The sequence below is a fragment of the Mixophyes fleayi genome, chromosome 8 (assembly GCF_038048845.1).
Source record: "Mixophyes fleayi isolate aMixFle1 chromosome 8, aMixFle1.hap1, whole genome shotgun sequence".
Lineage (NCBI taxonomy): Eukaryota > Metazoa > Chordata > Amphibia > Anura > Limnodynastidae > Mixophyes > Mixophyes fleayi.
The window spans coordinates 81,038,063-81,051,724 of NC_134409.1; the positions used below are offsets into that span (position 1 = coordinate 81,038,063).

Genomic DNA, 13,662 nt, shown 5'->3' on the forward strand with positions numbered 1-13,662 from the left:
TGGAGGAGGTATTGTGGCCCCGGTACCAAATTGGGTACCGGAGCCACTCCACTATGCAGTCCAGATAGAGGTGTATCAGATATTAAACAACGTTGACTGTTGCTGCAAAATTTTTAAATAATATTGTGGGGAACACTACACTACGCAGTCCATAAACTTTTTGGGTGGAATTCAGACCCGTGGAGGGTTTTTTAATTATATTGTGGTGACCCACTCCTCTACACAGTCCAGATACATTTATTGGTGCGAATCATACAAGTTCAGGGTTTTTAATTTATATTGTGGTGACCCACTCCTCTACGCAGTCCAGGTACATTATTCGGTGCGATTCTTCATACCAGTTGATGGTTTTCTTATTATATATATTGTGGTGACCCACTCCTCTACGCAGTCCAGGTACATTATTCGGTGCGAATCATACCAGTTGATGGTTTTCTTATTATATCGTGGGGACCAATCCACTACGCAGTCCAGAAAGATACCTCGTTGCAACGTTTTGGACTAATAACTATATTGTGAGGTGTTCAGAATACACGGTAAATTAGTGGAAATGCTTGTTATTGAATGTTATTGAGGTTAATAATAGTGTAGGAGTGAAAATAAGCCCAAAAACTTGATTTTTGAACTTTTTATGCTTTTTTCAAAAAAAATCCAAAACCTTAAATCCGAACCAAAACCTTTCGGCAGGTGTTTTGCGAAACAAATCCGAACCCAAAACATCATGGAAATCCGAATCCAAAACACGAGACACCAAAAGTCGCCGGTGCACATCTCTAATATATTAAAATACATATATATATATATATATATATATATATATATATATATATATAATTATTATGTATCTTAAGACATTCATGAACAACAGAGAAGCTAATTGCTAAAGTAAATGTAATTTAAATTAAACCTAAAGTGAATCACACCTACAATAAATGCATTTGCATGTGCTAATCTAATAATCTCAATGATATTGCTCTTATGTTTCTCTCCTTTTTTTAGGCTTGCTTTAAGAGTCAAGTTTATTTGCCCTTGTTGAAATGCCTTTTGGCTCCATCTTCTATCTTAAATTTCTAGCTTGTGTCCGTCTGATTAAAGCGGAGCAATAGGCAGCTAAGACCCTGGAAGCTGTATCCACTGACTGTATCCCTGTGGCTGAATGGAGCTCACTCCCTCCACTAAGAGCCCCCTCCTTCCCTTGCATGTACATAACTCACACTTGCAGAGACCTCAGTCAGAGAGGACGTGCCCGGAAAAAAGGCAGGAAAGGAATATGTAAAGCATTAAAGAAAAGGAAGAAACTGAATTTCTTAAAAAAGAGTGCAGAGTCTAATTCGGGAAGGCGACGAAAAATCAAACAAAGACTTAAAAAATAAATAATTTAAAAAAAAACCAATGGATGCGATCACATTAGACCATTTACTTTAAGTAACAAGGTTTGAAATATGCATTTTAATACAAAGTATACATCGTTAAAAGACGAATAAGGTTCTTACAAAGGACAGCCCAAGATTTGTTCACACGACTGACCTTTAATTTTAAACGTCCTGGGTAAAACTTGTGTTCTAAACCTGATTTAAAGAGCAGTGTTTTCACTCTTTTAGGACATAAGCGGCAATATATAAGACGTGTGGAATAACTAGTATATTTGTATAAAGGAGAAAAAAATTGTTTGGAGGAAGCATCGGATGGAGTTTTTTTTATGGCTTGGGATATGTTGGCTTGCATTATACGATTCTTTTTTTGTGAGAGCAAGGACCCCGAACACAAAGGCAGGTCTTGCAGAGGAAACAGTACACGGAACACCTAAACCTCCGATGCCTACAGAATTACCACCAGAAGCTGACCGGTGCAGAGGTTACTATGATGTGATGGGCCAGTGGGACCCACCGTTTAATTGCAATGCAAGTAGTTATTTATACTGCTGTGGTACTTGTGGATACCGCTTCTGCTGCCAATTCAAACACGGGAGGTTGGACCAAAGTATGTGTTCCAACTATGACACCCCAAACTGGGCAAATACAGGGAAGCCACCTGCCCGAGGTGAGGACTCGGCTGACGATCCAAGCAAAGATAAGACTAACATGATTGTATACATCATCTGTGGGGTTGCAGCACTGATGGTGTTGTTGGGAATCTTCACCAAACTGGCTGTGGAGAAAACGCAAAGGCCTCAGACTGATATGAATGTGTCTAGGTAAGGAGACAATTAACCGACTTTAGTGGGAAAAGCAAGAACATGTTCTTATCGTTTATATATTATATATGAATTAAGAAAAACTGATGTAAGAGATGAATATCTAAGGTATACTGTTGTCAATGATAACGTCATTTGATTTATTTGGGGATTGTACTTTGTAACTTGTCTGTAAAGTGCATTTGTTTGTAAATTGCATTTGTTATTAACAAGCAGCCCAGAGATGTGAAACCAAACAAAGACGGTTGCTTCACTTTGGGTCATATGGTTGATTATTCTCTTTCAACACACATATTAAGTTATAACTTCTGTCCCCTTGTTTATGTGAGTCTTGCAATTAAAACATTTCCTCTACTGACAGACATGCCTACAGTTAAATTTCTGCAGCTTCATCGTGGTTTTGGTGTTCTCAATATCTTCACGTATGTCCATATGTTTTATTCATTGAATTGTATATGTTGACACACACTTCCAAAGCAAATGATATCTGAATAATTAAGTAATACAAATTGAACAGGTCCGGAGTAATATAGTTAGGGCTGTTTTTCTGCTTTTCAATGGAGAATAGCAATCAACTCTGAAAAATATATTGTCAAACTAATTTCTTTCTGTTCTATTAATTTGAAGTTTCTGTATGCAGGTCAACTACATTTCTAACAGAGCTTTGCAGTCAGGACACAATTGGAGATATTTATTGCTACATTTAATCGATAACCCCATCCCAAGCTACACAGACAGGACAATAGTGTCTATTAAATAGACGCTATTGTCTACTAAGTACTATAAGTTACAAATGAAAATGGCACTCTATACAGTATGCTTTTTTTTGGGCTAATTAATTTTCTTAGGAGTATATGTGCACTTTGCAGATAAAAAGTGAAAATAGTATCTATTCTTGTATATAAGAGATAAAATACAGTCACAAAAGTAGAACAGAGGCAGTGTAGGTGCAAAGTAAGTGAAAGGGTTATTTGAGCAGAAAGTTCTACTTTTTGCATTTGCTTAATGATTTTATTATATTTTATTCATTTTAAGCGTTTTGTCAACATGCAAATGTCGCAAATACGCAGATCATTTTTTACTTTTAAAAGTATAATGAGGTTTAATCTTAAAAAAACCTTCTGAATACCATCGAATTTTCAGTGTTATATACACAAATTTCACAAACCTATGCACATAATTCTTCATAGATATTGGCTAGCTAACAGTCAGAATGTAAATTATGTGGTGGTTGTGACAATGTAAACGTTATGTGAATGTTACAAAATTTCTATCACCGATTTGTCCATCCATTTTAAATGAGAAAATCAATCCTTTTTCGATGACATGAGGCTGGTTTCTGTGGAATCATGCGTATTCCATACAGAAGTCTCGAGAAATCCGATTTTTAAGAACCTGCAGCCGCTAACAGTGAGAACTGGACAGAAGATTCAAACTCCCACTCAGTATATACATACAGTGTCGGACTGGGGCATGAAGGGCCCACCGGGGGACTGCAACGGTAGGGGCCCACCAGAGGGGGTGTGGCCAGCCCCCATAGAGGCGAGATCAGACACTAGAGGGGGAGTGGTCAGTCCATGAAGGACATGGCTAGGTGCATAGTGTAGTATATAAAGAATGCAGTGTATATAAAGAGTGCATAGTCTGGGCCCCACCCCTTAGAGCGAGACAAAGTCTTGCCCCACTAGAATCAGAACAGTTGGCAGACAGTCCTGCTCTCTCCTACCTGTTCTTGTAGCGTTCACTACCTTCTGCTGATGTCTTAAGCTCAGTTGCTGTCTGGACACTGAAATGTTGGGGTCCTGTTTGGAAAAAGGGATAGGTACATTAAATATGCAAAGCCTCGCAATGAGGACACACTCTAGCCCCCTTCCGCAACCAGTCTCAATGTTAAATCAATAACTCTCACGCTTAATAACTAGGCCTCACTCCCTGCAAACAGCCTTGACATAAAATAATAGTATTCACATTTACTATATAAACATATTCCTCCCAAAGTCATTAATTGATAGCATGTACATTTAATAAATACACATAACCCACCCTCCTGCCCAAGCAGCCCAGACAATAATTAGTATTTGCATGTAATAATTAAACCTGTTACACTCCCTAAAATGCTCCAACACTAAATATTAGCATTCTCCATGAACAAAAGCCACCCTTCTCCCCACACTCAGCCAAACATTACATTATTAGACCCAAAACCACCCCAGCATTAAATTATACTATAGGCACCAGTGGTGCATTTAGATAGATAGCTATAGATAATAGATATATATATATAATTTTATTATTAATAGCAATGGAACCAACAAATAAACAGTCAGATTATGCCACACAGTAGGGCCTCAGTTCAATTTAATGTCCTCTCCTCATCCCTCCCCCCTCATCCCTCACTGTTACAATGACAAGCTGCCGCTGTGCTAACCTGTGGCCAAAAACAACAATGGCTGGCTCCTGAGTCTTTTGTCCTGCTCCTCTGGGCGGCAGCTCCTCCTCTGTGGGCGGGTCTTCTTCCACATTACACGTCACTGCCGACAACAAGGTGCAGAGAGCCGCGTCTTGGCTCTCTGTAAGTAAAATCGCTCCGGACGAACGGTCTTCTGCTGCTCCCAGGGCTGGTGCAAGGGTTCTCGGAGCCCTAGCAAAGCTTTAACTTTACACCCCCTATACTCACTTCCCAGCCCCTCTCACATTTGAGATTTGTAATGTAAAAATTATAACTCTTACCTCCTCCTTGCTGACTGGCTGGCAAGGTTGTAGTTCAGATGCACGGATGTCTGATGCAGAATGCTGTCCAAACTCTACTGCTGCCCAGGAGCAAAAGCAGGATTTCTAGAGTGGGAGTTTTCAAGTTAGATTTTGGAACAAAGCAATAAGAAAGCTTGTCACAATAAGACAGCAACAGACATTTATTTTGATGATTTCTTTGATACCTTATCATTATGACACCATAATATCCAAATATCTCACCAGTGTACCTGCATATGCCCTTCACTGTACCAGGTGCACCATATAATATATTTCAGAAGCTCAAGGAGAAAAGGCAGTTTATATAATTGAGCAAAATTATTGTATTATTTCTCCAGGTTACTTGTGTTTTGGCCTTTTTAGAAGGACGTGTGCCTCACCACCTACCTTATTGTTCGCCAACCAGAGATCTCTCTGGGTGAAGTGAAAAAAATTCTTACTTGATGTAAACTTTTATAGAGGTCTTTAAATTGGATCCATTGCTGATCTTTGAAGATTGTCCACAGATCTTTAGATTGAAGCTTGAGAATATGCTCAGTGTGGAGATAAATAAAACCTTGACCTGTTTCTGTGTGTGTAGCACTTTCATCAGAAGGTGAAAAAGAGAATGTCCAATCCCTATTTAAACAGGTCGTAACCAATCAGTGATAATACATTATTAGACAAAGCATCTAATGCATACAAAAGACTGATCGAAGTGCTTAAAATATAAATGATAGAGGCATTCACCAGCAGTCCTCATAGAACTCCCCCAGTCCACTGACTAGCTCCCATCCCCGGGTATTGTCCCCTTAGTGGAGGCATCTTCAGACAATCATAGTGAAACTTAAAGTTATTTTGTCTTACGGGTTTTTATATTTGTAAATAGACATGGTTGATATTGTGTGCTTTGGTTTACCTGAGTGATCCCTTTCCCCCTGCGTGGGGAACCCCTATGTGTGTCCCTTTGTATGTATTTTCTCCCCCCCTTTTTTTTTTTCTGTACCCCATATACTTTTGTAAAATTTGAATAAAAACATTGATGCAAAAATTTTTTAAAAAATATAAATGATATAGAATAATGTTTAAACTTATTAAATAAATGTATCTATGGTGCTGATGTAAAACATTTCATAATTTGTATTAATACATAAATGAATTGATCTAATAAAGTAACTTTATATTTATTTATGTAATAGTGATTACAACACAAGTTGAATAATTGTTATGTCACGCTGTGGCTCTAAATCCCAATCTTCAGATAATGATTTCAAAGCAGTTATATGCAGGTATAGCTGCCACAAAATAGGCTATACACCAGATGAATAAATCACTGGTTCGCTAATTCATGCTAATTCATACATGCCGTTTGTAACAAAAAAAAAAAAAAAGGAAGAAAATAAATCAGTTTATCTTTAGTGCAGCCCGTAATAGATAACCCACATAAATTCAGGGTTGAAATATTCAGTGAAGTGGAACGCAGTATCCGGTTACAGACAACACAATGATCTGGTTGTGCAGCTAAGTTTCAAAAGAGAACAAGTTGTTAATAATAATATTCAGTAACCCTTCACTGCACTTACCTCCTCCTGCTCTTTTTGCTGCTCCGCTCCGTGCTCTCTGCACTTCCGGCTCTGCTGCCCCTGAAGATGATAAATAGCACTGTGCGGTGCACATAATTCACAGCATAGCGAGTGGGATGGGGCATGAGCCATGCCGCATGACACATCATCCTGGTGCCACTAAAATCTCTGCACTAGCCTGGTTGCTCCGCCCCACCAATGAAGTAGGTGGGGCTATCAAGCAGCTGGGCCCACCGGTGAATAGTCCGGCTGCCCGGCAGGCCAGTCCGACACTGTATACATATATGCACACATACATACACATATATACACACACACACATATATATATATATTACACACATACATATATATTTATACATACATACATGTATACATACATATCTATATATACACATATATATATATATATATATATATATATATATATATTTTAGAGAGAGAGAGATTCATACATATACAGATATATATATATATATATATATATATATATATATATATATGTATATACACAAGTTAACCCGTGCATGATACTCATGCATTCTAGTCAAATCAAGCTACTTAAGGTGTTAAAAAGGTTCTTGTCATGTATTTGGGCCATAGCCCAGGCCTCCTCAGGGGAAGAGCGTTACTTCCCGACGTAAGCGCCCTTTTTTAACCTGATTTTGTCCACATGTCACCACCTCATCATTCTTCTCCATCACCTCATCCTTCATTTTCATCGCCACATCTATCCAGATGTCTATCCAGACACAGGGATCTCTCTCAGCGGTCCTGAGTATCACACTCCTCTCACTCTGTCACCCCCGGCAACCACCAACCACTCCCCACTGTCACCCCCGGCAACCACCAACCACTCCCAACTGTCACTTCTCCTTCAAGAAATATATATATATATTTTTTAAATCTTTATAAACACTTTTAACAATTAACAAATTAAATTAACAAATTAAAAACATCTTAGTATACCAAATTTCAGCCCTTTCTGAATTTTTTTTCCCACACACACTAAGAATTTAGTAGGTCAGTGTATAACTCCGCCCAGCAGGTGGCGCTGCAGCTTGGTTTTATTTTTTCCACACACACACACACACACACACACACACAGACAGACAGACTAACACACGCCACTAAGCATTTATATTATAGATATATACACATATATACACATATATATGCATATATATATATATATACATGTACATATATATATATATATATATATATATATATATTAGCAGAATACCCGGCGTTGCCCGGGATTTAAAGAATTTTAAGACATAACTGTGTTACAAAGTGTTTCTCTGAGTTTGAAGAGACCAGTTACTGGATGAAGCGGCATTAAATCATTCCCAATATTTAACAAATGATCAGCAAACTGACCGTCCATTGTGTTGCCATGCAGAGAAACTCTCATATTTGTGGTTAGTCGCAAAGTGCGAACATGCCTGCAAAGATGTGATGATTTAAGGCATGCATTAATTTCATCCGCCATTGTTACTTTTGGAATGACCGGCAATGTTTGTCGAAAATCTCCAGCCAATACAACAGTGACTCCACCTATTAGTAAATCATTGCCTCTTAAAAATTGAAGTGTTTGATTGAGGGCCTGTAAAGCATTTTTGTGTGACATGGTGCATTCATCCCATACAATGACCTGACATTGCAGAATCTGAGCTTTTTCTGTTCGTTTAGTGATATTGCAGACGGGAGTTTCACTTCGGGCCAGATTAAGCGGTAACTTGAAAGCTGAATGTGCTGTTCTTCCACCAGGGAGCAAAGTTGCAGCAATTCCAGAAGAGGCCACAGCAATAGCTATCTTGGAATGTACTCGAATTTTAGCAAGTAACAACTTGATGAGAAACGTCTTACCTGTTCCTCTGGGTGCATCCAGAAAAAATATATTTCCCCTTTTTTTTGGAACTTGTTCCAAGACATTGTTCCAGACATTCCAGAGTTATGGTCGTTTTAGATGATTTTTGTTGTTATCCCCCTCGCCACCCCCACTCTTAGGAGTGCTAGGGGTGTCTTGACCCCACAATATTTGTTGTCAGAATGTAAGTCATATGTGTACCAGGTTTGGTGTAAATTGTTCTGACATTCCAGAGTTATGGTCGTTTTCGATGATTTTTAGGTGTTACCCCCCTCGCCACCCCCACCCCGTAATGAATTTCAATTTTACATTTTTTTAGTTGCCTCCGTCATGTTTTAATAGACTCGTATGCAAAATTTCATGATCTTCGCTTGAAAAATGTGGATTTGTATAGAAAGACAGACAGAAGGACAGAAGGACAAATTTTCTCTTTTATATATTAGATATATATATATATATATATATATATATATATATATATATATATATATATATATATAAAAATAAGGAAAGCCCAAAAGGTTATTAAAACTTCGCATCCAGGAACACGTTAGAAACATAAAAAATAAAATATTGAGTCATTCTGTTTCCAGACATTTCTCAGAAAAACATCAGGCTGACCCTCAGTTTTTTAAATTCATGGCCATTGAAAAGGTAGAACTTGGCCCCAAAGGAGGAGATTTACAAAAGAGATTAGCTCTACGTGAGATGTTTTGGATATTTACCCTGAGAACACTCACTCCTCATGGTCTCAATGAGAATTATGAAGTAGCCCTGTTTTAGAATATATATAATAATTGTATAATATTTTAATATTTTTACATTTTTTGCATTTAATGGTATTTTTTGTATTTAGTCTGTTTATGTATTTTTTCCTTCTTAGGAACATTCATTATAGATATCTTTTTATAATTTTTATTTTTTATATTGTAATTTGCTATTTGGGATTTTACATTGTACTCACCCTTATTATATAATTGTAGGGTGAGGTGTTACAGATACTGAGAGCTCTATGTTTAATAATCATTGCGCCATATCTACAGTGAGTATTCTCTGTTATTGTAATGCTTGATTTATATAATTATAGGTTCATTGTATTTGTTATGTACCGTATTTTGAGGATATGTATATATATTCATTGCTCTTCAGTATTATATGCTTTTCTTAGCTCAGTTTCGGCAGCACTGTACTATACAGCAGCCGCGGCGCTGTCAAAGAAGCGTGCGCAGCGGTGCTGTATTCGCTTCTTTGACAGCGCCGCGGCTGCTATATAGTACAGTGCTGCTATGTGGGGCACTTCGTTAGCGGAGGGGAGGGGTTTCTGGACACCCAGAAACCCCCCTGCGTGCTCCCCTGGATGTGCTTTTTTTTTACATTATCCCCATTGCTATGTATTAGCGGTCATGTGACCGTTTTTGTTTGTATCCCTATGAATGGACTCCGTGTAACTAACCACATGACCTGCCTAAGTTTGATATTGATAGTACAAGAAATGGTCATATGACCATGAGTCACTGCGACTTTGACTCCTATTACGCATGCGCGAAAAGACGCGGCGTGCTCCACAGCGCAAGCGCCAATATGGCGCTGGACAGTATAAATAAGTCAAGACTATCTACAGTCTAATTATCTATTCTACTTATGTCTACTTCATCAGGAGGTATGAAGTCTTATTTATTAACGGACGAAACACGTTGAGGTTCTGTTTTATGCTTTATGTTGGAGTTATCGTTGTGACCAAACATCCATAAGAGAATATAGCTGGACCTTTCTGAAGCAATCAATTGCTGATGGATGCCATAAAGAAACCCAGATAAGCATTGTATTTTTGTTTTTATGTAAGTGTGTCATTTACCACACAGTATTATACTATGATGGTTCTTTTCTCCAATGTGTATATGGCTGTGATGCTCTAGCTACATCAATAGAGATTCCACCATAGGAGGAGTGCCATTATTGGAATCACCGAGGGGAAGTTGGAGAAACTGCGTGGTATACAGATAAGCGAAAAAGATTGTTGATTTGGTACGCATATGCACTATTAGAGAGGATTCCTGTTGGGCTTGCATGAAGTCTCTATATATAGCAGTAGTATTTTTTGTATACTGCAGGAACAGTGAACGTAGTTAGATATTGCAGTAGAAATTCCTTTTTACTGCAGGAACAGTGAATGTAGTTAGATATTGCAGTACTAATTTTTTTATACTTCTTTTATAATTTTTTTAGAATAATTTTTTTATAATTTTTGTATACAATGGACTTAGCAGGACAGAGCACAGGACAGAGCACAGGACAGAGCACTGGACAGAGCACTGGACAAAGCACCACTGGACTCAGCAGGACAGAGCACTGGACAAAGCACCACTGGACTCAGCAGGACACAGCACTGGACAAAGCACCACTGGACTCAGCAGGGCACAGCACAGGACACAGCACCACTGAACTCAGCAGGACAGAGCACAGGACACAGCACTACTGGACTGAGCAGGACACAGCACGGGGCGGGGCATCACTGGAAACAGCAGGACAGAGAGAGGAGGTGTTTTGTTTTAGCTCTGACTTCCAGAAGCTTGCAGGGTAAAGTTCTGTGCCTAGCCCAGCCTTGATGGAGGATCCTGGGGGGGGAGTGGAGGAGAGCCCCCAGGCTCCTGGGCCTACTGAGTCTAGTATGAAAGTTAGCATCTCCTGCCGGCCTTATATCAGCGTGGCCACGGTTCTGGACCCTGCATGTGTGGAAAGATGCCCTGAAGCAATGGAGGTGACCCCCCCACAGATATGGAGGATGGAGTCCCAGGGCCTTCTGTTACTGTCAGCCTGGCATTTCCCTGTATGGAGAATAATACAGGGGGTCATATGAAAGAGGCCTGTGTCCCAGCTCTAGTGAGGCAACTAGGGGCTGTGGAAGGACTGCCTGTGATATCTAATAGGCAGCCTCATGCAGTTAATCAGGTCATCCCGGAGCCTGTGTCATCGCAGCAGGCCGGGGTAGAGGGGTCCCATATGAATACTAATATGGGGCCTGAAGAGATCTAGCCGGCTTCTGTGATGATACAACAGAAGTCGGGCGTGGGAGCCGAGATCCGGAGGTGTAATGTGCCCAGAGATGAGGTGGATCCGGCGTCAGTCGGTCTCCCGGATACAGAGAGTGAAACGGAGGAGTCAGAGACCGGGCAGCGGGTGAAAGAGCTGGAACTCGCCGTCGCATGCCTTGAGAAGCGGATAGCTGCAAGGAAGAAAAAAAGAAATCGTGCTTTCAGCCGGGACCGGGCGATTATCTCAGTGGAAATTGAAGAACTGATCGTCTCCCTGAAAGAAAAGAAAAAATCATTAGCAAAAGTTAAAGCGCTCCAGCGCGCTGTGCTCCTGGAGAACTCGGAGCCTCTGCCTCCCAATGTGGCGGGCGGATCAGATGTGGTAACCGAAGAGTTGTGCCTATATGATAAGATCCGGGACATGGAGGGGGAGAGGTCTGTGAAGGGCCTGGTGGACGCGGAGGGTGTTCCCGGTGGGTATTCAGTCCAGGCCGCCGTCTTGGTGGCTGACTCGTGTGCCCAGCCGCTAGCGGTACTTCCGGCGGACACCGGAAGTGATGTACCTGCCCGGAGACTGGATGTTGTGAGCGACCCCTCCGTGAGTAAAAATGATAATGTTGATACTGTAAATATAGTGTCTGGTTCAGCTAGTTGTATGGGAGCAGCGCTGTCCCCGGTGGCAGTGTCTCCCTGTCAGACGGACCCGGCGGTTTCTAGCAGTCTGTCCACGGGTCATGCCATTAATCCTGATATAGTAGCTGGTGATATAGTAGCTGGTGATATAGTTGCTGGTGTTGTATATGGGGTAGATATTCCTGCAAAGCTTGAGCCGATGAGCAGGAGAGTCTCGGTCACTGTCCCTGGAGTGCTAGTGGGCAAGGGATCTGAGAGGTCTGTGGATAAATCTGCAGCTACTGACCCAGCCCCCACAGGAGACCTGGTGCTTGAGACCTCTCTGGGAGGCACATTAGTCAAAAATGATAATGCTGACAAAGTTTGTGGTGTTAATAATAATGATGGACCTAATCAAGTATGTAATACTGTTAATGTCAATGTTAATGTTGTTGGTTCTGCTAATAATAGTATGAATAAGTCTATAAGGGAAGAGCTGAGCCCAGTCCAGGCTCATGTTATAGATACCATCTATGGGCCCCTGCACATTACAGACAGGGCAAAAAGGGCTGCTGTTTTGATAGAGGACGTCTCAAAAAGAATGCCCAACATGTTGGCCCAAGGAGATGTTAGGTTGGATAAATCAGCCCCCCAAGCCAAAGCTCCCCTAAAGACTCGTTCTATATCACAGTGTGATAATGATCCCAGTGGGGAGGGTAATAGTAGGGTGAAGGGGAATGCTTCTGTCCAGAGCCCGGTTGTAAGATCTGGCCCTCTCCCTGGTATAATGTCATATGCGGGTATAGTATCTGGGACAAGCCCGGGGCCTGGGGTGAATGCTCAGAACGTTATATCAGCTCCAATGGGGGCTCAGCCCTTTAAACGACGTAATGTTGTTCAGTTTAAATATGTAGGAAGGGACCCCCAAACAGGGCGGATTTCCTTAAGATATTTTTGGACTTTTTCGGGTTTGTTCCAGCGGATCTCTTTGCTTGCATCCACCCTGTTAGTAATGCAGAATACGATGTAAGTTTCATCTCTTACCAAGGGCTACAGGATTTTTGGGGCAGGTGGGGTGGGTGCAAGGGAAGAGATCCATGGAGGGATTTCAGAGCAATCCCTATAACACGTCAAGAGAGGGTGAGGATAAATATACTTGTTAGGAATGAGTCCATCCCGGCCGCAGATTTGACCTTTTGGGTCAGGAGGTTTGCTAACTTGATATCCCCATTGACAAAGGTCCCTGATCCGAGCCACGGTGTCTGGGGTGGCGGGTGGTCTGCCATGGTGGATCTCAGGTGCACGGAGGCTGGTCTGGTGCATTTACCATCTGCAGCATTCCTGGGGAGGGACAGAATTCAGTGCTTTTACCCAGGTCAGCCGAGGATGTGTCACCGGTGTGGGGATTTCCGCCACCTCAGTGCCAACTGCCCCTTGCAGAAGTGTGGTCATTGCGGGGATATGGGCCATGAATCTAGAACTTGCAGTCGAATCCGGTGCAATCTATGTGGGGTGATAGGGCACCCTTTTAGTAAATGCCCGCATGCAGCCCACAATTCTGCTATCACAGATGAAGAGTTGGTGAGGATAGCTGAGGGGGTTGAGAAGGGTGAGACAGCAAGGAGTTTGGTTGTCCCTG

At 41.1% G+C, this 13,662-nt stretch overlaps 1 protein-coding gene across 1 annotated transcript in view; it reads left to right on the plus strand.

The window, feature by feature from the left end:
* The first annotated feature begins 1,227 nt into the window (after window positions 1–1,227).
* SHISA8 (shisa family member 8) overlaps window positions 1,228–13,662 on the plus strand; it is a 418,174-nt gene continuing 405,739 nt past the window's right edge. The window contains exon 1 of the mRNA XM_075184089.1: window positions 1,228–2,194. Coding sequence (XP_075040190.1) covers window positions 1,686–2,194 — 509 coding nt within the window. The 5' untranslated portion in view covers window positions 1,228–1,685. The remainder of the gene's footprint in view (window positions 2,195–13,662) is intronic.